Source organism: Halictus rubicundus, chromosome 14 (assembly GCF_050948215.1).
Source record: "Halictus rubicundus isolate RS-2024b chromosome 14, iyHalRubi1_principal, whole genome shotgun sequence".
NCBI lineage: Eukaryota > Metazoa > Arthropoda > Insecta > Hymenoptera > Halictidae > Halictus > Halictus rubicundus.
In genome coordinates this window covers 4,626,897-4,652,376 of record NC_135162.1, presented here as the reverse complement: position 1 = coordinate 4,652,376, position 25,480 = coordinate 4,626,897, and the positions used below count along the sequence as shown (strand labels likewise).

Here is a 25,480-nt window from a genome sequence, read left to right as displayed (position 1 = left end):
TATCACCACTTCCGCTGTTTAGGCAATTATTAAATATTACCGTGTAGAAGGAAATGTACCGGAGGAGTAGTCTTTTTAATGATGTGTTTGGTATATTATCGAAGCTGGATGATTTTTTATTGTTTAGGTGTTTGAATGTATCTCGTAATTCGAGATAGGATGTGAAAAAATTTTGTATAACTATGTCTGTGTTCGGGTTTGATGCAGTAGTTTCGTCATGCAAGGTGCACACCGTTTTGTTATTACGTACGTTTTCGTCAAGTACGTCCACGTACTTTCTGTTGAATTATGTTTGTTAGTTCATATTTACCCATGTGTGAGCGGCTTCAAAATGTGGGATACTAACCACCATCAAGGAGGGGATGACGTTCATTGTTTTTTAAAAAATACATAAAATTATTATTAACTTTCACACGTTATTTACATCACCAATATCCCTTTGAATAATTTAAACTTCATATTTCTATCATTGTTACTGTTTTATAAAAGTTCTACGTTGTTAGAATGCATAAATGATCCCGAAAGTAAGAAAATTACGATCAGTTGCATTCCCGACTGCGAAGAGCAAACTCCGTTTTGTAAGCACAGAGACATTTATATGCTTTCGATTATTATTCTCATTATCCTAACATTGTAAACTATATTTACAAATTTTACAATGTTCTATTGAAATAATTGTTTTATTTGTTCATAAATATCTTCATATGCTTCATTTACAATCTAGATACACACGATCATCATCACATAACCATCAATATGGCTCACTCAGAATAATAAAAATTCACCCAAAATTTACATAAAAAATTATTTTTGCACTAATTTCAGTTATTATATCAACAATTTCCAATATTAATTTTTGATCTTCAACTTGGGGTGTCCTATTTATAAATAATGTCTCTTAACATCTTCGAAGACAGCTTTCACAGTGCTTGCCCTTGGGAGTAAACATGTTTGAGCCAGAGCCGTCATAGTTGACGTCAATTTCACTAATCCTACTGTTCTTAATAGATGAGCTTGATGGGTTGTTCTTGTTTTACCAATGTACACACTGTGTTGTTGCAACTGCAGCTCTAAAGGCTCACTGTTGATAATTGTAAATTCGAAAATCATTCCATGCTCATGCCATGTTCATTACACTCAGTTTACCTTAGTTTAAGTTTAAGAACACCACCTATGCATATGAAATCTTTATAAAGCCTTACGAGAAATACAGCACTGCTATTATAAAAGATACTTTTGCTTTCGAGCTTGGCTACTCTTTCCCAAACTTTTAATAAATAACCCTTGGCTAAACCCTCGAGAAAGATATAATATCTGTTGCAAGAATCAATTGCGAAACCAGTTAAAATATCTTTGGATGTTTCTTTTATCTGTATAGGAAATTTGTTTATTAGCCGTATCTTTTAATAACACTATACAACAAATTCTAACTTTCTTTCAGAATTGAACAAGCATTTAAAAATGCAAATAATTGTATAATGTAATTATTTCTGATCTAACAAGATCAAGTATCTACTTTACCTCTAAATCAGTATCCTCGCAATCCTCAATGTTAGAAATCAATGTACAATTATGAGAAAATACATCTGCAAGGATGCTATCTGCTAATGGATAGTCCTCTAGTATTAAAAAGATTCTATTAAATGAACGAATACGTTCAAGAACCTCACGATGAATGATCCTTAGATCATGTGCTGAGCGAACTTTAATCTTTATAACAGTTCCAAACATTGTCAGAATGTCATGGGTGAAGGGGGAATTGTTTACAGAATTTTCATCACTGCAATCATTCATGTTAATAGGTTGACACAAACTTCCTATTAATCTGACTTCCCATAATCCTCTCAAAAGATCAGATAGATCGAACGATGCAAAGCCAAGCAAGACAACTTCTTTTTTAAGTGTAAATGGTTCCTTTGATTGCATTTTTGGTATTGAAGTTAGAAAATTGGCAGTATTTTCATTTCTCACGCCTATTACCTAATTTATATAGCTCTAATTAAGCATTTAATAATGATTAATGTTTTCCACTCAATACAATTATGAAAAAAGATAAATGTCTATGTAGCTCCTATTTACAATGAATTTCTATTTGGATTAATTGCAAGGTATAGGAGCCACATAAACATTTAGTTCTCGTTTTAATCATTTTAAGGAGTTGAAATTAATGCAAAAGTGTCTTTAAATGAGTTTACTGTTTTGCGTATGCTAATCATAGTCAATAAATGTTTACTGTTTACTGTTTTGCGTATACTAATCATAATCAATAAATGTATTCATTACTTGAAATGTAAGAAGCTTTGTTCCAAGAAAGCTGATTAGTTCCTCTGCTTGAAATTCTTCGTTCATAAAAGATTGCATGAACTCAAAGTATATTGTTTTAGTAAGAGCATAGTATGGTGTGATGATTGTTCTATCAATAAAATCAGCTTTTACATAAAGGTAATGAAAACCATTCCGGATTGCTATGTCATCAGGAAAATTGGACATTTGCTCCAACTTGATGGATATATTATTCAATATTCTTCGTAATTTATTGTTAAATAACATGTTATCACATTGTGTGTAAATAAAGATAGATGAAATGCTTGGTATCTGTGATGTACCAGCACAAGTGATTGTACCCATGTCTAAAAACGAGTTTGTTTATCAAATACGATAATATCATTACGTTATCGAATATTTTGATTACCAGAGAACAGGTTCCCTGCTGTTACAGACATCTTTTGTACAATCATCTCTTGTTTCTTTGTGTTTTTTAATTTTTTTGTTTTTGGAGGTACTTCAATAGAAGGAGCTAATTCAGTTAACAAAGGTTCAGAGGGAAACCTCTTTTTCTTTACCATTTTCCAAAATTTATGTTGATGTCTGCTGTCTAATAATATTCACATAACAGTGTAGGGTTATATGTTTTTTTTTTTTAATAAAACAATGACTGTTTAAATACAAGACTAGACCTGGTATTACATCAAGGTAAGATGTGATGCTGAATTCATCCATTTCATATTGGACTATTGTTGGTTCCGGTTTGGATCTAGTGTTATCCTTCCATTCAGAAGGATATAATTCCAGAAAGTCATTACTTTGGACATTAATTGTTTCAGGATCTGTATAAAGTTGTTTCACTTTGTCCTTTTTGGCCCTATATATTATCCAATATATCTTTTAAAATATTTAATGAAACAGAATTTACCCTGCAGCAAGTATAGTTACTGCTGGATATATTAATATTTTATTTATATAACAGTTGTACAATTCATGACGAATAAATAAAAATACTAATGAAGTATACTATTTGTCACTTGCAACAAACCTTTCAGAAAACTTTTTTCTTCCAGGAAAGATTTGGTAAGTAATGACGTGATTAAACAATATTCGTAATTGTTTTTCGTTTAAATGAACCTCGTGATGGACAGAAAATATAACCCAAAGATTATTCTCTTGAATTGGACATGATATAGGCCTCAAGCACCAATCACCATTTTCTGTGTATATCTATATAATTATGGCTCGTACCACAAAATTACAACATTGTGAATGAATTCTTTGATTGTCTTATCTAATTTATTACCATAAATGCGTAGGATTACCTTTGTAGCAGTCTTCCAACAGCGGCAATCGAATTTAAAAGTGTAGCCCGGTAGAAGTTCGTATTCAACATGTGTTTCTGTTAATATTTCGCCAGTGCTTATAATATTTGATGCAACTTCCGTAATATTCGTTATATTCTTAACTGTTGCTTCTTTTTTAAGCTGTTGCTTCTTTGTAACCTTCTTCTTGGACGACGCACTTTTCTCGCTCTCAACATTCTCGTAAGATTTTGTTGGAATTAAAAATCCAAAAGTTATAACAAAATGCATTCTAGTATAATTCAAACAGACTCGAAATTTTTGTATCACTTTGCACACTTATTTAATAATTCTAGTTGAAAATGACAGTACTAAATTATATATAGCGATTTGAACTAAAATCTTTTGGAACAGCAACAAATAGCAAAGTTGACTACTTTATACTCGCAACTTCCTTTACCTTATATTTCCAAATAATTTTTATTACAGTCTGTTTCCATCATAGATGATTATAATATATTATAAAATTGTTTACTAAATTTATTTACACGTATATTTTTATAACTTTCATTGAAGAAGTATATTTAATTTGACTTCGGATGATTTTATGTTGATGTACATATAGATAGAGAACAGTACATATTATATATTTATTTAATTTTAGCCTTACGGTCAAGAAATATACTTGGTTTACAAACCATGTGTTATTTATTTATTAATTCAACCTACGCTAATCTAATATAATATTACCATTGCAACTGCTTAAATTTTTGGTCCTAGTTTCTTTCCTTTTCCTTCTGTCTATATCGTTTCTTATCCTTTCAATACTACTAAACCATTCGGTTACTACTACTACTCTTCGTCCTTGTAGTATCCTTTGATAGAGAGCAATATATAATTTGGTAAATATTTAAATACCGATTGTACTTCCCGCGAAAGGATTTTGAGAAATTCAATATGGCGTAATGTTACTGATTCGAGTAGGAACACCACGGCGTCGGAAGGATAACATGTACCAGCGAAGGAAGTTTATTTTACTTTCTGTAATTAAGCAATTTGAATAACTAAAGATTCATAAATATTTATACAAAATATTGTGTGTATATTGCCTCGTTCACGTGTACAGAAGAATCTGTTTTAGTCTCTACATATTAAGTGTAATATATTTAAAGGAGCATTGAAGATTTTATGTTGTGAACTAAAGAAAATCTTTATGTACGAGTAAAAAATGTCTCAGGACGATGATGTAGGGTTTTTATACAAAACAATGAGTAAGTTAAACATATTTTATTTTTAATTAACACTAAATATATTTATTTCTATCGCTAGTATAACATATACAAATAAATATTCAACTTAACATTAAACATTTAAATTTTTACAAAAGATAAACAGACGATTTCCACCGCAAGTATTTGTTATATACAATTGTAAAATACGAAATAAGGATGTCCGTATTATACGAAATCTACTCATATTCCTGTCACGCGTTAGATTTTGCAAAGAGAACGCGACAATGCTTCAACCTATATAAGTAAAAAGTTATTACACTTTAATAATGAGTGTATAATAAATTTATATATTTTTATGAATTTTGATCGTAATATCATATGACTTAAACGTGTGCAAAATTTTCGGTAAACAATCCTAATATTAATTCAGCTTTTAATCGAAGTAATTCGAAAAGCACTCGACCGGTCAATGAACCTTTAATTGGCGCATGTAAAAATATGATAAATACAGGATATGTAAAATTAACCTAATTCATATAGCCGGCATTGTTTCTTACGCGTATGTCAGTATTTTATGAAGCAACGACTCGTTGACTTCAATGAGTAGTGGGAGACATTCAAAATCTATATAGCTATACATGAAGTGTCAGAACTGCTGACGGAAAAATTAAGTGGACGCTGTTAAAACAGTACAAAATAACCTAATCGAAATTAAATATAACTGTCAATACAAGACTAATATGACAAGCTTCTGTATGTATTTATTGTAAATGAAATACTTACATAACCTAGCATTAAATTGTTGTATATTCTCCGTGATATACACTCATTTGAGCAAGAGCATTGCATATTACAAAATGTATCAATTATATAAAACTTATATGCTGATTTTTATAAATATATACATTTTATATAATTCAAAGATTGAAAAACTCTAATTTACATTATTTTTTCAGTCGAGAGAGACCCAAAGAAAAGGAGAGTCAAGCCAATAGGAACAGCACCTTTGCTCGAGTTCGATTTAGGTGATAGTTCCGATGACAGTGACTTCAGGATTGAGGATCACTGCGAGGAATCCGACGATGATTCCGAAGACTCTAACGATATTGGAAAAGGTACAATGGAATATAGCAATTTCATTAATTAGTAAGGGTCTAATTCACTCCTGAAATTAATCAATTATTTTTCCTGGATACCAAAGAGGACGAAGACGTGTCCGAAGAATCTGATGATTCTTTGGAGGATCCGCTACTCAATAGGAAAGAGAATCCTAATTTGACAGTAGGGGATGTCATTGAACAAGCTCGGCAGCAAGCAATGAAAGGCGGACCTTTAGAAGACAAAATAAACAAAATGTTAATTTGTTGTGGTTGCTTAGGAGATAGAAGTGATGATGTTAATGAAATTGTTGAATGCGATGGATGTGGTGTCAGTGTACATGAAGGTAAGAATACGAACTAATATAAATTACTACCTGCTATTTAATCGAGAGCATTTACAACATGCGACATGATCTATTTTAGGATGTTACGGTGTATCCGATGTAGAAAGTTTTTCAAGTACTGATTCTTTATGCCAATCGGCGCCATGGTTTTGCGAAGCTTGCAGTGCAGGCATTGAGGATCCTCCATGTGAACTTTGTCCGAACAAAGGTGGCATTTTTAAAGAGACTGATGTAGGCAAATGGGTCCATTTAGTATGTGCACTTTATGTACCCGGTGTTGCTTTTGGAGAAGTATGGAAGGTTTTTATTTCTATTATACATAAAACAATAGTGTCTTACAATATTCATGCTTATATGTGTCTGTAATTACGCTAGGTTGATCGTTTATCAAGCGTAACGCTCTTTGAGATGGCGTATAGTAAATGGGGAGCGAAACAGTGTTCTTTATGCGAAGATGCGCGTTATGCTCGTACCGGAGTATGCATAGAATGCGATGCAGGAATGTGTCATACGTATTTTCATGTTACATGGTACGACAAGTCGCTTCGTATACACGATTTCAATTAATTGTGAGGGAGACTAACAATACTATTTTCCATAGTGCGCAAAGAGAAGGTCTTTTGTCAGAAGCTCATAGCGAAGAAGTTGACCAGGCCGATCCTTTCTATGCACATTGCAAACTTCATTCCGATAAAACTCTCGTTCGTAGACGTAGACGCAACTGGTTGGCGTTACAATTACGAGCTCAATACAGACACGGCCTGTTGAAACAGCCTGAACTCTTAGATACCGAAGAACGACGTAGAATTCAAAGGAAATTAGCTAAACATAGACATAAATATTTAGCTCACAAAGCGTCTCGGCCACCGCCATGGGGTACGTCGTCCACGTGAAATGCGACAAACACGTTGAATATTATATGATTTTAATTTTCAGTACCGACTCAAAAGATGCCCCGATTATTGACCACATCAGCCTCTGCTTGTCGACAACTGGCAAGAAAAGCTGAACTCATGGGCGTAGACACGGCTGCGTTAGAAGCCCAGGAAGCACAACTCGTAGCATTAGTCGATGTTAGAAAAAAATGGCACATACCGCCCGCTTTCAGTGTGGAATTTATCGGTTACTATCTAGATCGCAATCTACGAGTAACATCTATGAAACGAAGGTTGCAAGAACTCCTTGACGTTAACTCGCAATTATTAAACGAACAACAAAGGCTAGACAGAAAGTACGACGAGGTGATGAAAGACAATGAGGAACAAATCCGTGTCAATTTAACGTTAAAGGAAAAGATTGAAATGTATCAGCAAGTGCTCCAGAACAGTGGCTATGGGAAACCTTTGCCGCAAATAGCTGACTTATCGAAACCAAGAATAGCGCCAACTTTAGGTAAAATGTTAATTATACGTTGGAAAATCAGGTGTACGAAATATACAAATTTATTATGAATTCTAATAGGTACGGGATTAGGTGTACCAACCGCAGCTGCGTTGAAAATGGGTGTAGGCTTTCCTCTGCCAGTTGGCAAAGGGGTAGAAGGAGTACGCGAAGGTAGAGTGTTAAGTAGTCAAGCGCAAGATCAAAATCATAAAGGTGAACTGACGTTGAGGCATCAGTGTGGAATATGCAGAAGATCTACCAACCAGCACCTTCTTGCGAAATGCGATACGTGCCATCTTCATTACCACTTATCTTGTCTTAGCCCACCTCTATCGCGTATGCCCAAAAAAACAAAGCTTATGGGATGGTATGTACACGTGCATTCTGCATTCTCCGTACCTTTCGAACCGAATCGGGCACGAACTTTTACATTGACCTAAAATAAACTTGTGTAAAACAGGCAATGTTCTGAGTGCGACAAAGAATCTTCCGGATCGGAGATAGAACGCGTTGACACGTCAGCTCCACGGAAGTTAAGACATTGCAAGGATGATTCTAATTTAACGTCAACGCCAACACCCACGCCGCCACAAGAAATGCAAGCGCCTGCAACACCAACGACGCCAAGTACTTCGAAAAATTCTTCTGGTAGCCTTAGCAGTATAACGAACGTGACTGCCCCTGATACACCTACAACACCAAAAGTAATTATTCGTTAAATTATCGTCTTCGTATTGTGACGATACACAGGGCGAGGCACCTACCTCGATCACATCGAATAACTTCTAAATTATGCGTTGTACAGAAAACTATTTCTACAGATGTGTTGCATGGTATTAACCATTCGTTACATGATGACATTAATTTTTTGTTTTTAATTTTTTAATGCCTCCACTTCTCTATAGAAGTCACGAACACCGGCCATTATGTGGCCCTTGATACTATGTAACATCTGTAAAAATAATTTTTTGTACAACACATAATTCTTATCTTGGACAAATAGTGATTTATATATTGATATTGCGATACTCAGGTGACTATAAAGCCAGTAGGACCACAGCCTCCAACTTCGACTCCCGTTCAGTCGGGAGAACCAGTGTACAATCAGCAACCTATTAACAATGTGACAATAGCGGCAAGGGAAGGATCTCCTGAATACATGGTAGCTCCAGCGGACGGTACGGAATCGGTATCACAAAGGAGCGCGAAGAAAAGGAGAAGGTTGGTAATCTATCTTCTCGAGAGAAGGTAAAATATATAATTCGTTGGTTTCTTTATCAGAGAGAAACACAAAAGGTATACTCCCGACCCGATTACGGGAGTGAAACAAAGAAAACGGAAACATAAAAGGAAAAGTCTCGATGTGGAGAATCCGGAAGGGCAGGGCCAACCGGAAGTTCATAGGAGAATAACGATAAAAGTATGGTCTTACGATTTTGTCTCGCGTTGAATATATTAGGTCAGTGCAAAAGTTTGTGCCCGATTTCGTATTAAAGTACAAGAAGGAATTGGACCACGAACTTTTGCACCGATAAGATGATTAATTTGTATTTTACTTTATCGAAAAGATCAAACCGATTCCAAGACCCGAGGGTGAGATAGCCTCTGAATCGAGTCCGCAAATGTTTGTTGCTACGTCGACCAGCACTGAAATCACATCACCACTACCGCCGCCTAAAATACTGCCACCGCCTGTTATTCCACCTGTAGTTCCGACTCCTGCACCGATTGCAGCAAATGCAACTACTAATAACACGAGTAACCGGACGTCTACGGGAAATGGAAAAAGAGGGAAAGATACAGACCTTTTAACCCATTGCAATGTCTGTGATATGCCTGGCACCAGTCAAAATCTCGTTATGTTAGTAAACACGAACATATCGCGTATGCGATCAGTCTCATAATTGATGGCACACATTTTAAATCAACTTTTTTAGAAATGGACCGAGCTACTTCAGTTTTTTCTGCCAAGCTAGATGAATTAGTTTACTAGACGATATGTAATGAAAATTTTGGGAAAATTGCGTTTAATCGGAAATACAAAATAAATAGAAGTTGCTTTTTACAACTTTATAAAAGTTATTTTGATTGAAAGTGTGTGCCATTGATCACGAGACTGACCGTAGCACTCTTATACGTATTGCAAAATCTTGATATTGTTACTTCTTGCATGCCAGGTGTGACGAATGTAAAAAGTGCTACCACTTCACCTGTCTTGATCCGCCAGTTAAAAAATCACCAAAACGGAGAGGCTATTCGTGGCATTGTGCAGACTGCGATCCTAGTGTAAGTTAACTATAATTTATTACTTACATCCATTGCACAATCAAATAACGGTACTTTTTATTTGGTCAAAACGAGGAATGACAGATTATCGTTAATTTGTAAAGAGAAGTTAATTAGACGATGCGGTCTCCAGCATTGGAAAACGACAAAATATAAAGTACTTTATTGTTAACATACAATGTAAATCATCAGTTCTCTGAATGATCGTAAACGTAGAACGAACAATCTTATTAATAACTAGTTGCTAACATTAACTAATTATTTTCAGTAAGAGCTGTGCCGTCTTTATTTATTCAATAATCGAACACAACGTTCCATTTACCGAAATATCGAAAGGCAATTAGTTATTAATACGAAAAATTTTAATCTCACTTTTATAAGAAAATGGGATCAATTCTTCATAAATGACGGATAATACAACTACACTACATAGAATTTTGAAGCAGGCCAAAGTAACAAATTAGCTTAAAACTTATTTATGGATAATTTTAACTTTGAATCTGAAATTGTTACTAGGAATATATTAAAAGCTAAACTAATTCAATAAAACTAAGACTCTGTAATAGTAAAAATATTTCTTTTATTTCAGGCCTCTGAAACTGAGACTTAATATCAACAATTTTATGTCTGCAGCTATAATTCTACGTTTAAATAACTTAAGACATTGAATGTCATTATCTTTTTTGTAAAATATACAGAATATAGATACAATTTCTCCTCTAATTAAACAAAGTTTCTTGAAAACATATACTGTAAATTTTATTTTTACATCTGGTTTAGAACTTCTGTCTTCTGTTAATAAAGTTTCCACTATTTATTATCAATTGATTTTTTTACGCTTGATTTTATATAGTTTCTTGGGTGAATACATATTTACGAAGGTAAGAAACAAATTAATAGAACAAAATTCCATATTTGTAGAAAATGATTGTATAAGTTCAACATTTTTTAAATATTTATATGACTGTTTATACATTCCACTTAAAACGTAATTACATTTATTACATAACTTAATGTTACATTACTTATAAAAGCACAAAATCCTTCTCGTTTTTTGTGAGACAACTTTTTGATGTATGTTTCATTGCTAAATTTAAAATGAAGTCATCAAGAAAACAAAATGTACGTTTCATTTTTACCAATTATGTAACCATTGTTGAAGTCACCTGCAGTCATTACGGATTTACCTTGAACACTTATGCGTTTTACAGAAATGCAACCTGCTCCTTTACACTTTATAATTAATTCATTACTTACTTTATCATATGTTACCATTCCTACAAAGATATAGTTTTGTAGCAATCATATGAATTGCAATTTAGTTATCATTTTAATTCATGCACAATATTATACATTTACCTGGTGGTTTTTCTATAAATTTTTTAGCAATTGATTTATGAGTGATCATCACATCATATAATTTTACTGTCTTATTTCCTAATCTTGTACTTAATGGATATAATCCTACGAGAGCACGGTGTAAATTATAAATATTTGTTGCAGACATTTCATCCCATTTGACAATAGCTATCTTTGATGTTATTTTCGGTGCTAAATAGTGCAATACGATTAATCATTTATATTATATGTTTCCTCAACTATCTGCATCAATGAGAGATGTGAAATTTATATTCACCGTATGTTGCATTGGCTTCGTTTTGGGGTTTTGCAGATCGTAATGCTCCTGGTAGATCTTCAAAAGTCTTTTCTAATAGATATGCTCCGAGTTTTGCTAATTTACTATGCAACTGAGGTAGTGTTTCATGCTCGCCTATATTAACTTCTTTCTGCAGAATTATTTCCCCTATATCGAACCTGAAATTACAGTTGATTACAATACAATAATTATAACATATATAAAAATAATACTTACTTCTTTGGCTTTATCCTCATTATCGTTACGCCTGTTTGATCATCGCCATTCATTAATGAATAAATTATCGGTGCTGCTCCTCTCCATCTTGGTAATAAGCTACCATGAACATTTAGCATACCACTACAGCAATGTTGATAACAAAAGATATATTAGCATAACAATAAATTGATTGTTATTGCATATATAAAATAGCTTACAGTGGGAAAGAATTTATAATCTTGGAAGGAATCAGATGACCAAACGAAACAACTATTCCAATGTGGAAGTTGTATATAGCTTTATCAAGTGGCCAATAGTGTATAGTAAGTTCTTTTTCTTTTGCGATATTTATAACTGCATTCTCTTTTGCCGTTTTCAGTGTAACTACCTCCAAACATTGCACAATCTTAGAATCACTAAACAAACGAATAGTAACTATTAAAAATAAAACTATGAGAGAATTAAAAATCATATGAAACATAAACATTCCTTACTATTTGTTATATAAGGTCTTTAAACTCTCTGCTGCAAATCCGTTCGTGCCAAAAAATAATACGTTCCATGGGCCACTATTCGGTAATTGATCAGACTCTTTATTAAAAGCATGACAATTAATATGTACTTCTCTTTTAACGTTGAATGTTAATACTTTTCTTAATTTCTTGAACGAGCATATGAATTGTTTCGATCTAAGTGTTCTTACATTAGAAATCGACATATCGGTTGCATTGTCATTCAGAAAGTTATTTATCAAGTTTGCTACTTATTGATGCACAACAGCCGCTTTAAAACGTAAACTACATGGTTATGTTTCATCGTAGAATATTGCTACAGTGCTTTCGACTGCAACAATTACTTTGTCCTACATACGGGATACAAAAGATGAAAATCGAGGATAAAAGAATTACAATTTGAACTTTATTGTTTAATTATCAAAGATTACAAATCACTATTTTTTGATGTACATATGTAGGTAAATAGCGTTATATGATTCACAAAGTGGGGGAACTACATATATATTTATACAACTTCGACGAACTTTTGTAAGTTGATAGCCTATAGATTTTTAATGATTATATAAAATATAATTTATAATTCTGTTGTGTTTTGTGCATATGTTTAAATTTCGCACCAAATTGCAATATACTGCAGAATGTACTCTGCATACCTCACAAGATGTCCTCTGGCAGGAATTCGGCAGAAATGCGCCTTTAAACCGTTCGATCTTGTTAGACCATATATATGTACTAGATTTATATCTAAGGTCTAAGCGTTCGATTGGGTCATTCCACAGGATGCTTTCATGTGACAGTTCAGTTCATTCAATTATTTTATTTATATATTACAAAACATTATTTGTCATCGAGGTCAATAAATATTATATCTTACATTAAATATTATTTTTAATTCTCAACAATCTGCTTCTCACTTTCTTCAGCACTTTCATGTCAAAAAGTGAAATTTCTCCAGTCTCCTCGAAAAACGAGATGACACAGTCCAAACTTTCCAAAGCTTTCGAAGGCGAAACTTCATCCTCCATTAGATGATCCTTCTCTGTATAATAATCTGCAGAACAAACATTTTTAAATAATAATGGACCGACCACTACTTTAAAGTCTAGTAATTAAATATTCATTTACCAGTCTCATCCTTGTAGGGTTCTTCTTTAATCTTAATCATTTCTCCATCAGTTAGACTCGGTAGGCAATCCACATGAATCCATTCATTAATCTGATCTAACGTAACATTTTCATAACACGAAATCTTTTTACACATTTGATGAATGCACTTGGAGGTGATACTGTCCAAACTGTTGTCTTCATCAAGTGGCATGTTTAATAATTCTTTCCAACAATTAGAAATTGTCTGTTCTGTTATATCGTTCCAAACATTACCTATTAAGTCAATAGCATTTGTAATATCAAGCGAATTTATTGCTTCATTATACTCCATTCCATCGTTTTGAGCATTTATTACAAATGCTAACAATTTTTTTTTATATCTCCTTTTCACTGCCTCTATAACAAGAGGTTGAATAATTGACGTTACATTAGGTGGGAAGAATATTGCTTTAATTCCATCAACAGTTAAAATATTTGTTGACGGATGTGTCCTAGTATTACCCACCAATAAAATAGCTTTCTCTGGTAAGCTTTCTGATTTTAAGAAATTACGGACACGAGGTACAAACTGTTCCTTAAACCATCTTTCAAAAATGGCTTCGCTCATCCAAGCATTCTTTTGGCTTGTATAGGATACAGGTAACATTTGTGGTGCATAATTCTTCAGTGCTTTCGATGATTCATGTTCTCCAATAACTAGCAATGGCATTTTTAATGAGCCACTTGCATTACAGCATGCCATTATAGTCAATCTATCCTCGATCTTTTTGTAGTTTGGAGCTGAATTCTCCATTTTGAGATCTAGAGATCCATTAGGCATCATTTTAAAATAAAGCCCGCTATCATTGGCATTAAATATTTGATTTAACGTTAACTGTTCTGTTTCTACTAATTCTAAAATCTCATTCTTAAACTTCTTAGCTGTTTCAGTGTTAGCAGACAATTGGTCCTCGAAATTTGTTATAAAACTAATGCCATTCCTCTGCTTCCAAGTTCTCAACCATCCATCGCTTGCTTTAAACGTTCCTGTGTCGCCAAATTGTTTAAAGAATTCTAGAGCCTTTGCTGGAAAAATTAATTCTATAATTATATCGAGACTATTTTATAAGTTCAGAACAATTTCAAGATGTACCTTTCACTTGTATAACAGTAATTGTGTTGTTCCTTTTCTTTTCGTCATGATACCAAGCAGTTACTGCCTCGTTAACTTTTTCGACAGGAGACAAACGTACACGCTTTGATTTGGAGGAAATACTGTACTTTTCTAATTTCTCCCTATCGCGAACCCACCTTCTGACTGCGCTATCGTTAACATTATACTCCACTGCTATTTTACTTGTGGGAACACCCGCATCCTTCTTTTTCACTGCCTCCAATTTTTGTTGCAGCGTCAAATTTCTACATATTTTCTGTTTATTGACATTTGCTCTACTTGTACTTGGCTTGTTTAATTCCATTTTTGCGTACTTACTGATTACTAGGATAGCGTTTATTAATAAACAATATCTTTGGTATGTTCTACTTACTCTATTATATTCATTTTATTCTAAATACATTGTACATTTGGTGTTTCAATGACTGTATTGCACTATGTATTTAGTTACCCGGCTTTAGCTACATCAACCGCTCGATAAGTAGCTGCGCTAACTATCCTAACGGTGGGCTTTTCTAGGAAGCGATTACTTATCGAGCGGCCAATGACACGCGTACTCCCTCCCCCTGTTTGTTTTCTCATGTGGCCGTATACAGGGTGAGCTATACAATTTGATCATTTTAATTATTTTCGTTTTCTGTTGATTGTTTCACGCAAGCCATTAACATAAAGAAAAGAAAATTAATAACATATAATTTGCGTAAATGTATGTGGTTGAAACCAACTACTTATAATAAGCTATAGTACATAATTTAAAGGGAATTTGTACATATTTATTACGTTATTCAAATTACGTTATGCAAATTTTTTTCTTTAATAAAAATTACAAATGATTAAAGGTTGCATAACAAAAATTTTTAATTTCCCACATATTACACAGTTAGTAGCAACAAACACCGCAAGAGGGTGATAGTATTGTTAATCAAAGTTGACTTCCCGCAGAAGTTTGGTTAGGTAACCTTAGTCGTTCGCATTTGAATGTAATAAAAGTAAATGTTAATTGAAATCCTTATCGATCATTTTTTTTATTTATCTTAAGTTGTATAAAACATACATGCTCATAGTCATAAACATTAAATAACTTCTGCGAAAATGGCATTAAAATTTTTTTACGATACGTTATGATTATCCAAGTAAACAAACATTATAATTTGTATTTCAGATATGTCTCTCCTATCACACCTTTTTAACAATGCTTTGCAGATTACAAAGCCTTTTATGAACACTACTACCACTAATTTAGGTTTGTAGACATTTTTGTAACGTATTTTGTGTAGTTAATCGATTTTAATACAAGAAATGATCAACAGCATGCATAAGGTATGCGGCAAAGAAATCTGGTACTAGTACAAGAATTAAACCTGGTCATCCGAGACCGAAACATAGAGGATGGAAAGTTCAGGATGGATGGTATGTCCAGAAGGGTCAGTTATTAGTCACTCAACTTAGGCCCAGATTTCATCCAGGGCTATATGTAAGTTCTACTGCACTTACGTAAAGAAATTAACTCTTTGCGCTCAAGTGGCGACTCTGAAACACCACTAAAAAAAAATTGCTGTACTATAATTTGAAACAATGTGTGAAGTGTAGTACAAGTAAAAGTATTCAATTTTACTTTTCATTGCTTCTATAATGTCCTGGATCAAACAAACTATCAGCATTCAATAAAACTTTCCAGTTTTGGAGTCAAAACAGCTCCGAATACAAAGGGGTCCATTGTAAAATACCAAATGTACTACAAGTATCTTCCTTAACGTATAAGAATTCATGTATGATTTATGTTATAGGTTGGTATGGGTAAAAACGGGACATTATACGCTTTAGAAGCTGGAAGGGTAATGGTTACATGTGAAAAAATTAATCCCAATAACACTCATCCCTGGGCTATAATGAACTATGCAGGCAGAGAGAAAAGTGTTATATATAAGAAACATTTTAACGTTATCCCCAGAAAGGAACATAATCGATTTGTGGTAATCAACACTGTTTGAAATGTAATCTTTTGATTAAATTTAGGCTTATTACACGAAGCGATGGTGCAAATACATAGCAATATAAAAACGATAAAATTTTCATTTATTTCTTGTACAAAATTCTCATTATGCCTAATGCTATCGATTCTCGAGTACTCTACTTTCTGCCCATTGAAATGATTGATATACAATATTAGTTTGATCTTTAGAGAAAAATGCGTATACACGCGTTTTTCTAACGTGCCACGCAATGCGGCATTGAGCTGAAAGTTCAGTTATTGGAATTTCTTCGTTTCTGTCCCTACAGTGGACTATAAATTGAGAGTGAAACATTATAGGGTCACCTGGAAGTTTAAGAATGTAATAGAATATAATTAATGAACGCTATAGTATTACATACCAGGATATACCAAAAAATCGCCTCCAAACTTTTCTCCGCTTGTTATGAAGTATCCTCTCTCCCAAAGATCCTTATACGTATTACATCTAAGTTGCTCTTTAGGATTGCTAGGATACTTCCACTCCACTATTTCAACTTCATCTTTATTTGCCCATGGGTATACTAAGAATATATGTATATAATTCATTCATTTAAGAAGAAAACTTTCGTAGAAGAACATGTATTTTATAATACTGTTTCATACATGTATTATTATTTTCCAAGACATGTTCCTCTGGAATGATGTTTATACATAGTAAGCAGAAATGATATTTAATAAAAATAAACGTTTAATTTTAATGTTTTAATTTTAACTTTCCTTCCTATAACACATACCTGTGTGAGTTTGAATTAGAGCTTCAGTCTTATCTAGTTTAGGTATTTTTGCCATTTCTTCCTCCAATAGTTCTTGTCTATTTATTTCAATGTTATTAAGAGCTTCTTGCACTTTTGGATCTAATGGTTTCTTTGCTTTCTTTTTCCTTGTTTCTATCCCAAGTATCTTTCGTTTCTTTCCCTCTACAATCTTGTCCATTACACTGATTACCTATAAAAGATACACAATAGAGAGAATTCTTCGTAAAACTCTTATACATACAGTACAAAGAAGATAATAGGAAGATCATTTTGAAAACCTGTTTTTTTCTCTCGTTTCTCAAACATTCTTCTTGCTCCACAAATAACGTGTCTCTATATTTCTCAAAAGCTTCTTTTAACGAGTCGTTCGGTGGTTTCTGAAGACACGGATAGTGGATAAGCTGCGCTATGTTCTTCTCTAGCAAAAGAGATACTTCTTCCGGTTGTAGAAGTAACGGAAGACCCGATAGTATATCTTGCCTAGGTTTTTTCGGTAAGCAGCCTATCAATTCACCGACAATCCTATGATGTTTTCTAAGATTTAACCAGTCTAAAAACAAACAATGAATATTCCTATACATCCATAATTGTATAGTATAGTATGTGTTCTAAAAAAATATAAAGCGAATTACCTTCCGCACTCCATATGAAGACGTTGTTTCTGGATGAGATTAAATCTATCATTTTAGCTTAGCAAGTATTTTGAAAGTTTATTTTTATAAGACTTTATAAGACTTAAAAATAAATAACTATGATTGATGCATATTGTGCTAAGTCTGTGCAAAGACGGCACGCACAGGACTGTGCGCGCAGCAAAAATACTTTATTCGACAGATGTCGCCATTCATCATTTCTGAATAATAATTGTTTCTGGTTGGAAGGGGAAGGAAGAGTATTGTCGAACATCTGTCACCAAGCGAAGGCTACGTCCGTTTTAGTGCCAAAAACCGCAATACCGTCATGGCACCCGGTTTTCTAATTTTTTGAAGAAAATCTAATTGTATATAGAAAAACGAAAATCGCGTTGAACACAGTGTTTTTTTGTTCGGATCGAACGTTCGTTCATATTTGGTGAGTGATCGACTGATAACTGGTTATTCTTGTTTACCAATCGCATATCGGGCAAGTAAACCGAAATTGAAGGGCGAGCCCTTCAATTAAGTCAAAACTGCATTGCTCTTGTGGTTAACCTAGAAATTTGAAACGTGCATCGTTTGATCTGTCGAGAATCGCCTGACGGGCTTAGATGTTTCAATGATATGTATTGTGTTAACGTAAAATATATTTTCGATATATATACGAAAAATATTTTTCCCTTTGCAATAACAAAGAATACACATTCCGTGAACTGTGCGGTTGTAATTGATGATTATTTCATTATCGGTTGCAAGTAACTGAATCTTACCGAGTCATTAAGTTGCAAATTGTTCAGACACAGAATTTCTAAGCAAAACTGTAAATATTACTGGTGAATTTTGCTATTCGATACCTACTTTTAATAGTTTTTCGTTTCGAATATTAAAAATGTGAGATTACTTCAATTTATTTAGTATACTATGATAAGGAAATAACGAAATTTATTTGTTACTCCAGTCTTGAAAACATGAGCTCAGGTAGACCAATCAAATGTGTGGTGGTAGGAGATGGAACAGTAGGAAAAACATGTATGTTAATATCATATACAACAGATAGCTTTCCAGGAGAATATGTGCCCACAGTGTGAGTACTATTGTTATGTGAATTTACGTACTGTTGTATTGTTCGCAACAATACCTTTATGATACAAAATTTAAGTCAAAGTTGTTCAGGAAAGTATTATTTTATACGCCTGTAAGAATAACACGTTCGAACAATCTTTTTATTAGTCACTTCTTTCTTGGAGTAGCAAAATAGGGTGGCTAATAATAGTAAAGCAGTATTGGACACCCTTCCACTAACAGGAAGTAATCCATTCTGCAATATATTTTTATATCAGTCGTATTCTAAGAACTATTATTCTTATATTTAAATAGACAGTTGTTTAAACATAATAAATGTTTTTATATAATAAACTGCTTTGAAATGGATTCAATTAATTATACAGTAGGTTCTCGCTCGTTTACTTTGTTCGCGCAAGGTGGGGAATAGAAATCTTGTCTGAAATTCTAGTCTAGTTCTTGTGCAATGAGCGAATGCCTACTGTATATAGCATTCAGACGTTCCATAATTGAATGTTTATATTCTTGAATATAATATTTATTGTATTACACAGATTTGACAATTACTCAGCACCCATGGTTGTGGATGGAATACCTGTTAGTTTAGGACTTTGGGATACAGCAGGACAAGAAGATTATGATAGGCTGCGTCCACTTTCATATCCGCAGACTGATGTGTTTCTCATTTGTTTCTCAGTAACAAGCCCATCATCTTTTGAGAATGTTACCAGTAAATGGTATCCAGAGATAAAGCACCATTGCCCAGATGCTCCAATGATACTTGTTGGAACTAAAATAGACTTACGAGATGATCGTGAGACACTCACAGCCTTAGCTGAACAAGGCCTTAGCGCTATAAAACGTGAACAGGGACAAAAACTGGCAAATAAGGTCAGTATGATTTTTAATAATGTATTTAGTGTTTATAGTAAGCTTAGAGAGAAATATTTTAATACCGTATACCGCGACATTTCAAGATTATTATGCTCTTTGATTAACATTAACGTCGAATGTGATTTACAGATTCGTGCAGTAAAATATATGGAATGTTCTGCATTGACACAACGTGGCCTGAAGCAAGTATTCGATGAAGCAGTTCGTGCTGTTTTAAGACCTGAACCTCAAAAACGCAGACAGAGAAGATGCATTATGTTATAAATATTAAAGAATCAGGCATTGATCAACGTAGGTAAAGCCATATGTAAACTGACAGACTGAAATTAATTTTGTCATAATGGTGGAAAAGAGAATATGAATGTTTTGAAATGGAGATAGTAACCCATGCATTTTAATGAATTTCTCTGGCAGCTGTAGTTCACTACATTATATAAACAAAGTACAATGGACAGCTTGTTTATTTGAATATAAGCTGCGAAACTAACGTAAGACTAAAAAAATCTTAGACAACGAGAAAGTATGATATTATGATAATTTTTAAATATTTTACTTATTGCATTGAAGCAAGTGAAATTTACTATAAATTTACATGTATGTCGGGTTTGTAGCATTTCTAACATAATTTTATATATTGACCTACTAGTCAGAATGTTAAGACGAAATGTAAAGTTATAAACATATCTATTTACATATAAACTTTTTATTTTTATAAAATGACAACTTTATAGTTTACCGTTGTCATACCTTGTATTCTCTTAATTTTGTAATGCTGTGTTTCAGTGAATATCGGAACGAAAGGAATCTCAATGATTTAATCATAAAAGCTGCCAGACTTGAACATTTTTATATTTATAATAGTAAAAACATTCATTTTAGTACACACACATGATAGATATTACAATCAATACACGAAAAATTTTCACGAAAAATGTAAAATAGAATTTAGGATTATTTAAACGTACAGTGCCATAGCAACGAAGAAATCAAATTAATAATATGAGCACGTTTTTATGTCAGTTCTAGACAATACATGTATGTATCTTAATAGCCCGTTTTATTAGCGAACCTAGAGAACGTGTAAAGGAATTGAAGAATCTCTTACGACAGGAAATATTTTTTAACTTACCATAAAATTTCCTATAAATGTTACGATTGTAATATTTCTTCGTGTTATAATAGAAAGAGAAAAAAAAGATACATTTATGTACAAAATACTGCCAAAAACATTCATATGACTTTTTATGAAACGAACTTAATAGCTCCGTACGACACACTTTATTGTCTAGAATTTGAACATTTACTTATGCCAACATAATACAGACGTTTGTATTACACGTACGTTAATATTTATTTGATTTTTGTTTGAATAACAGATGTTCGAAATGGAATTCATTTGAGAACATTTAAACATTTATATCTTATATCGTATCTCTATTGTTGCATGTGACAGATACAAGTTTTACAGATTTTTGCACTGCTGCAGTCTAATTAACTAATTAAGGGCCCTAAATTATTTCTCATAGAAAACTGGGACTGCATTGTAAAAGTAATAATCAAAATATATGTTAGACGCTGTAAGGATAAACATATGGTGCGAAGTATGCCCAGAAAATGGAAAACAGCACAATTTATTTTAAAGAATATTTGTGACTTTTTTAATCTACCATTTTCACATTTATAAAACTAATTTATATCGATCTTCACGATGAAATCAAATGCATTGTATTTTAGAGTGATCAATGGGTACACACTGTACAGAACGAATAAGTTTTGTCTTACGTTTCCTTTACTTTAGATATTATGTCTCCAAGCAACGCATAATTACTCAATCTCGATCAGCAGATTGATTAGTGACTTTCCTCATTAAATTCTCCTACTTCTTCTCTTAATGCTTTAGCACCTGACCATTTTCAATGCAGTTTTCTTCTTCGATTTGTTCTTAGGTCGACACACGAAGTCAGTTCCTCCATGTTGTCCCTGCGACCAGGCAAATATGTGTTACAGCTGTAATTATACCAGTTTAGGGTTCTTTTCAGTGTATTGTAAATTGGGTTCATTATAGAAAGTTTCACCTAAACTTTGCCTATTTATCGGTAGCAAAATCTGCACTTAGCTTTGGATCTCTTTGCATATTCTCTATAGAAAAGCCTATTGCTTCACAAGTATGATTCATGTGCTCTTTGTTTATATTTTCTCTATCGCTCGACGCACAACAGAGCCCTCTAAGTACAATACTTTCTTCCCTTTTGCATGATTCTCAACGTCTTCCTTAGTATCCTGATTACAGAACGTAGTCGTAACGTATTTCGAAACTCTCAGTGCAGCGTAAGACTCCACGAGGCATCTTCAAATTCTTCTCGATCCTCTTATGCTCCGATATCAATTTGTGACGTCGCATCTTATTATCTTTGATGCTTCCCTGGAGTAATCTCTGTCACATTCCACTAAAAGGAATTTAGCATTTTCTCCGATAAAATGTATTCTATGCAAAAATTTCTAGATCTATTCGGAAATGTCCTCCGTCAATTGTGAAACTGTCTTCTGTCTATTTTTATCTAGGAATCTGCGTTGTTGTTTTAAATAAGTGGGTTGCATGGAGACAGAGCCCTCGACAATTCCTCTGGCCTGCTCTTACGCTAAAGTTACTTATACTTATACTTTTACAACTACGACTTTTGTACCATAATACACTTTGTTCGCATTGATTACTAATATTTGAAACATTAATTTCATAGATGTTACATGCCCTCTATGAAAGGACTCGATGGAAATGAACAGTGTGATGTTGATTAACAAATATTCCTCCGCTAGTGGACATGCTATTTTTTATATTTGAAAGATAAAAAGCTTAGAGGTATAGAAAGGTAGGACACGCGTGCCATATACTTTGAAATTTATACAACACATATTGAGATAACATACATACTTTGTTCATATTTGTACTTGACATGAATTTTCAAAAAGAATTAAAGATACGTCATCATATTTAAACCAGAAGATGTTTAGTAAGCGAAAGTGAATTAAGGATGAGGCATAGTAATGCTTGCTGAGTGTACATACTGTAGCATAGTAGGTAACATGCTCTAGATTTCAATCAAGCGGATTTCAGCAACAAAGTGAATTGATTGTTTTTTCTAACATATTTCAGTATGTACACAGTCTAATAGAATAATTAAAATCTGTTATTTGAAAGAAAATAGCTGAAGTTATAATAGCTGTTATGGCGTTAGCTATCCCCTTTCGAAAAATAGATAATAGTCACGTGATTGAAGTATGGAGTGTGTCGCAAGATGTTTGCTTTACTACATTTGCTAGACGTTTTTCAAGGTAGAAATATGTTATTTCTGGCATTTTTATAGCAAAAGATCTTAAAGGTTTAGTTGAGGACGCGGTATACATAGAATATATCTGTAGATCCCACGTAAGACAACTTTTTACATTGATATTTTGGGTACAACTCAACTGAAGACATTAACGATGCAGTTTAATGTCGGATTAAGCCTAGGACTTCTTTTTATATTATGTACATACGTACGTACATAAGCATTACACATTTATTACCGAACCGAAGAAAAAGCACTCTAAAGTGTGTAATGTAACAATTATACATATATATACACACTTTGCATTTATTGTAAGTAGTGCATTTATTTTACAGTTATTTTACGTGTGTATTTATTGTGCACGTTCATTTATTCCTTACATATGAATCAAAGTGTGGAAAAAAATCTTATTAGCGATTTCCTAGACGTTTCTTAAAAAACCAGGCTTACATTTTATAACAGTTTTATCCAGTATATAGATTTTCACGTTTTATACGATGAAGGCAAAGTAATGCACAATCTCTTTTTTTTTAAATATTATACAACTTTTTAATATCAATACTTATAACTTTTTTGCAGTATTACCATGTAAATAAAAAATTTATTCTATTATTCCAACATATATTAATTACACCTAAAATTTGTCTCGTTGCGCGTCGTAATTAAGCTGTTATAAATCTGCAAATTATTGTAACAACTAACTATTTAATCACAGTCTCGTTTTTCTTTACGGAAATAGAACAATCTAGGCAGTTTATAGGAGATACTCGAATTTATCCTGTGTATATACAGTGTTTTAGTGAATATATAGAGATGGAATTGATAAATGTTTTATTAATAATAGAGGTCTGAATTTATGTGTGTTAGTAAGATGAATTACACTACTTACAACTTGTGCATTTAACAAAAGTATTTAATACTGACTTACTTTTTTGGAACAACACAAAAAGAAAAAAAATGGTAAAGGATGCTACAAACCAAAGTCCAATGTTAATTTTAGTGTAACATTTATAATTTTTAATTATGTACTGTTGCATATAAGTATATAAAGAATGGGTGTATGAAATGTAAAGATATTCTAGTCACCAGTAATCTGATTTTATTTGTATATGAAATGTTTTACCGAAATTTATATTAGAATCGTGTCTAATCAATAAATGAATGAACCTTTTTTACTAAAAAAAGAAAGAAGGAAAAACAATCAAACTGAAAATGACATGAAAGTATAAATCCAATTTAAGATAATTGTCAATTTAAGTAGTATCAAAATAAACCAAGCATCAGGAATAAGATTACATTAGAAAACAAGTGTATGTACATGCACTAGGATACAAATTTAATTGTCAGTAATGTATGAACATAACACTTATATATTTTCTTAAAATTTCTGTAAAACCACTAATTTCTGTACTAATAAAGCAGCATAAGGAAGCATTATGATGATACAGATTATATTTGACCTCTTCCATGCTCAATAAATATACAAATAATTTTAAATGATCACAGAAAATTGTACCAAAAATATTAAGAGAAAAATTTTATTTAAAAAAAACTGATAGTACAAATCTTTTCCCAACGTTTTTATACGTATTTATAGGATAATTTGATGAATAAAAATATATTATATATTTGTATGTATAGACAAATAAAACGGATAAATTATTGATACATACATATTTTTCTTGTATTTATTGTACATCTTCACGTTTGCTCCTTTTGCTGCTAATCAAATGATTAATACAAAATATGTCATACGGAAATTTTCAAATTAATATTTTTTCATGGAAATTTTAAATGACAGTATTAAATAATATGTATGCATGTTCTAAATATATTACTGGGAAGCATTTATTTTTATTTATATGTATTTTGAGAAGAATTTCTAAGAATAATGTATCTGAAAAAAATAAACTTTCAGTCGAGCTACCCTGAATTTTTATGATAAGTAACTATCTATAAACCTTTAAAATATGTACTTCGTAAAATTATAATAAAAAATTTTATACGTATTTCTGCTTAACTTCAAGTTTATCAATAATTATGTATATATATGTTAGTATTACATGTATTGTTTTTATTGTAGACAAAGAAATATCAGGTTTTAAGAAGGGTAGGATACATTAGTGAAAAATTTCTTTTATTTTTTACATCCGTGCACGTAATGTCAGAGAGGGATATCTGGTTTTAACTACTTCGGGTAGTCCAAGCTTGCTTTAAATGTAGCTAGGTTTGCATTCCTGTTGTTTTAAT

The 25,480-nt window shown here is 32.6% G+C and overlaps 5 protein-coding genes across 18 annotated transcripts; 2 read left to right on the top strand and 3 right to left on the bottom strand.

Annotated features, from left to right (window-relative positions):
• Positions 1–271: 271 nt before the first annotated feature.
• Positions 272–2,784, bottom strand: LOC143361030 (uncharacterized). Its single transcript, XM_076800270.1, has 3 exons — positions 2,255–2,784; positions 2,196–2,208; positions 272–1,980 (listed from the first exon to the last, which is right to left on the bottom strand). The coding sequence occupies exons 1-3, from the start codon at positions 2,626–2,628 to the stop codon at positions 1,513–1,515; spliced, it is 855 nt and encodes a 284-aa protein (XP_076656385.1). The 5' UTR covers positions 2,629–2,784; the 3' UTR covers positions 272–1,512.
• A 1,787-nt stretch (positions 2,785–4,571) lies between these two features.
• LOC143360946 (large ribosomal subunit protein bL27m-like) lies at positions 4,572–16,567 on the top strand. 11 transcript variants are annotated; one of them, XM_076800148.1, is made up of 15 exons: positions 4,572–4,840; positions 5,758–5,916; positions 6,003–6,245; positions 6,325–6,536; positions 6,621–6,775; positions 6,847–7,121; positions 7,182–7,637; positions 7,707–7,995; positions 8,089–8,332; positions 8,662–8,849; positions 8,910–9,048; positions 9,197–9,489; positions 9,806–9,914; positions 15,707–15,787; positions 15,855–15,927. In XM_076800148.1, exons 1-14 carry the CDS (start codon positions 4,798–4,800, stop codon positions 15,764–15,766), a joined length of 2,865 nt encoding a protein of 954 aa, XP_076656263.1. In that variant the 5' UTR covers positions 4,572–4,797; the 3' UTR covers positions 15,767–15,787; positions 15,855–15,927. The 11 variants fall into 11 exon arrangements, with proteins under 11 accessions (XP_076656263.1, XP_076656262.1, XP_076656265.1 ...); XM_076800147.1 differs by having other exon boundaries at positions 6,325–6,545; XM_076800149.1 differs by lacking the exon at positions 4,572–4,840 and adding an exon at positions 5,209–5,554 and having other exon boundaries at positions 6,325–6,545.
• LOC143360948 (methionyl-tRNA formyltransferase, mitochondrial) lies at positions 10,778–12,912 on the bottom strand. 2 transcript variants are annotated; one of them, XM_076800160.1, is made up of 6 exons: positions 12,264–12,912; positions 11,988–12,185; positions 11,788–11,910; positions 11,551–11,729; positions 11,274–11,378; positions 10,778–11,191 (listed from the first exon to the last, which is right to left on the bottom strand). In XM_076800160.1, exons 1-6 carry the CDS (start codon positions 12,485–12,487, stop codon positions 11,022–11,024), a joined length of 999 nt encoding a protein of 332 aa, XP_076656275.1. In that variant the 5' UTR covers positions 12,488–12,912; the 3' UTR covers positions 10,778–11,021. The 2 variants fall into 2 exon arrangements, with proteins under 2 accessions (XP_076656275.1, XP_076656274.1); XM_076800159.1 differs by having other exon boundaries at positions 10,803–11,191; positions 11,274–11,465; positions 12,264–12,904.
• Positions 15,947–18,139, bottom strand: Tsen34 (tRNA splicing endonuclease subunit 34). 3 transcript variants are annotated; one of them, XM_076800163.1, is made up of 5 exons: positions 17,946–18,139; positions 17,592–17,863; positions 17,293–17,503; positions 16,918–17,079; positions 15,947–16,074 (listed from the first exon to the last, which is right to left on the bottom strand). In XM_076800163.1, exons 1-5 carry the CDS (start codon positions 17,995–17,997, stop codon positions 16,013–16,015), a joined length of 759 nt encoding a protein of 252 aa, XP_076656278.1. In that variant the 5' UTR covers positions 17,998–18,139; the 3' UTR covers positions 15,947–16,012. The 3 variants fall into 3 exon arrangements, with proteins under 3 accessions (XP_076656278.1, XP_076656276.1, XP_076656277.1); XM_076800161.1 differs by lacking the exon at positions 15,947–16,074 and adding an exon at positions 16,602–16,861; XM_076800162.1 differs by lacking the exon at positions 15,947–16,074 and adding an exon at positions 16,602–16,861 and having other exon boundaries at positions 17,592–17,886; positions 17,946–18,111.
• Positions 18,140–18,195: 56 nt separating this feature from the next.
• Mtl (Rac family small GTPase Mtl) lies at positions 18,196–24,664 on the top strand. Its single transcript, XM_076800164.1, has 4 exons — positions 18,196–18,384; positions 18,907–19,032; positions 19,565–19,901; positions 20,034–24,664. The coding sequence occupies exons 2-4, from the start codon at positions 18,917–18,919 to the stop codon at positions 20,166–20,168; spliced, it is 588 nt and encodes a 195-aa protein (XP_076656279.1). The 5' UTR covers positions 18,196–18,384; positions 18,907–18,916; the 3' UTR covers positions 20,169–24,664.
• Positions 24,665–25,480: the final 816 nt, after the last annotated feature.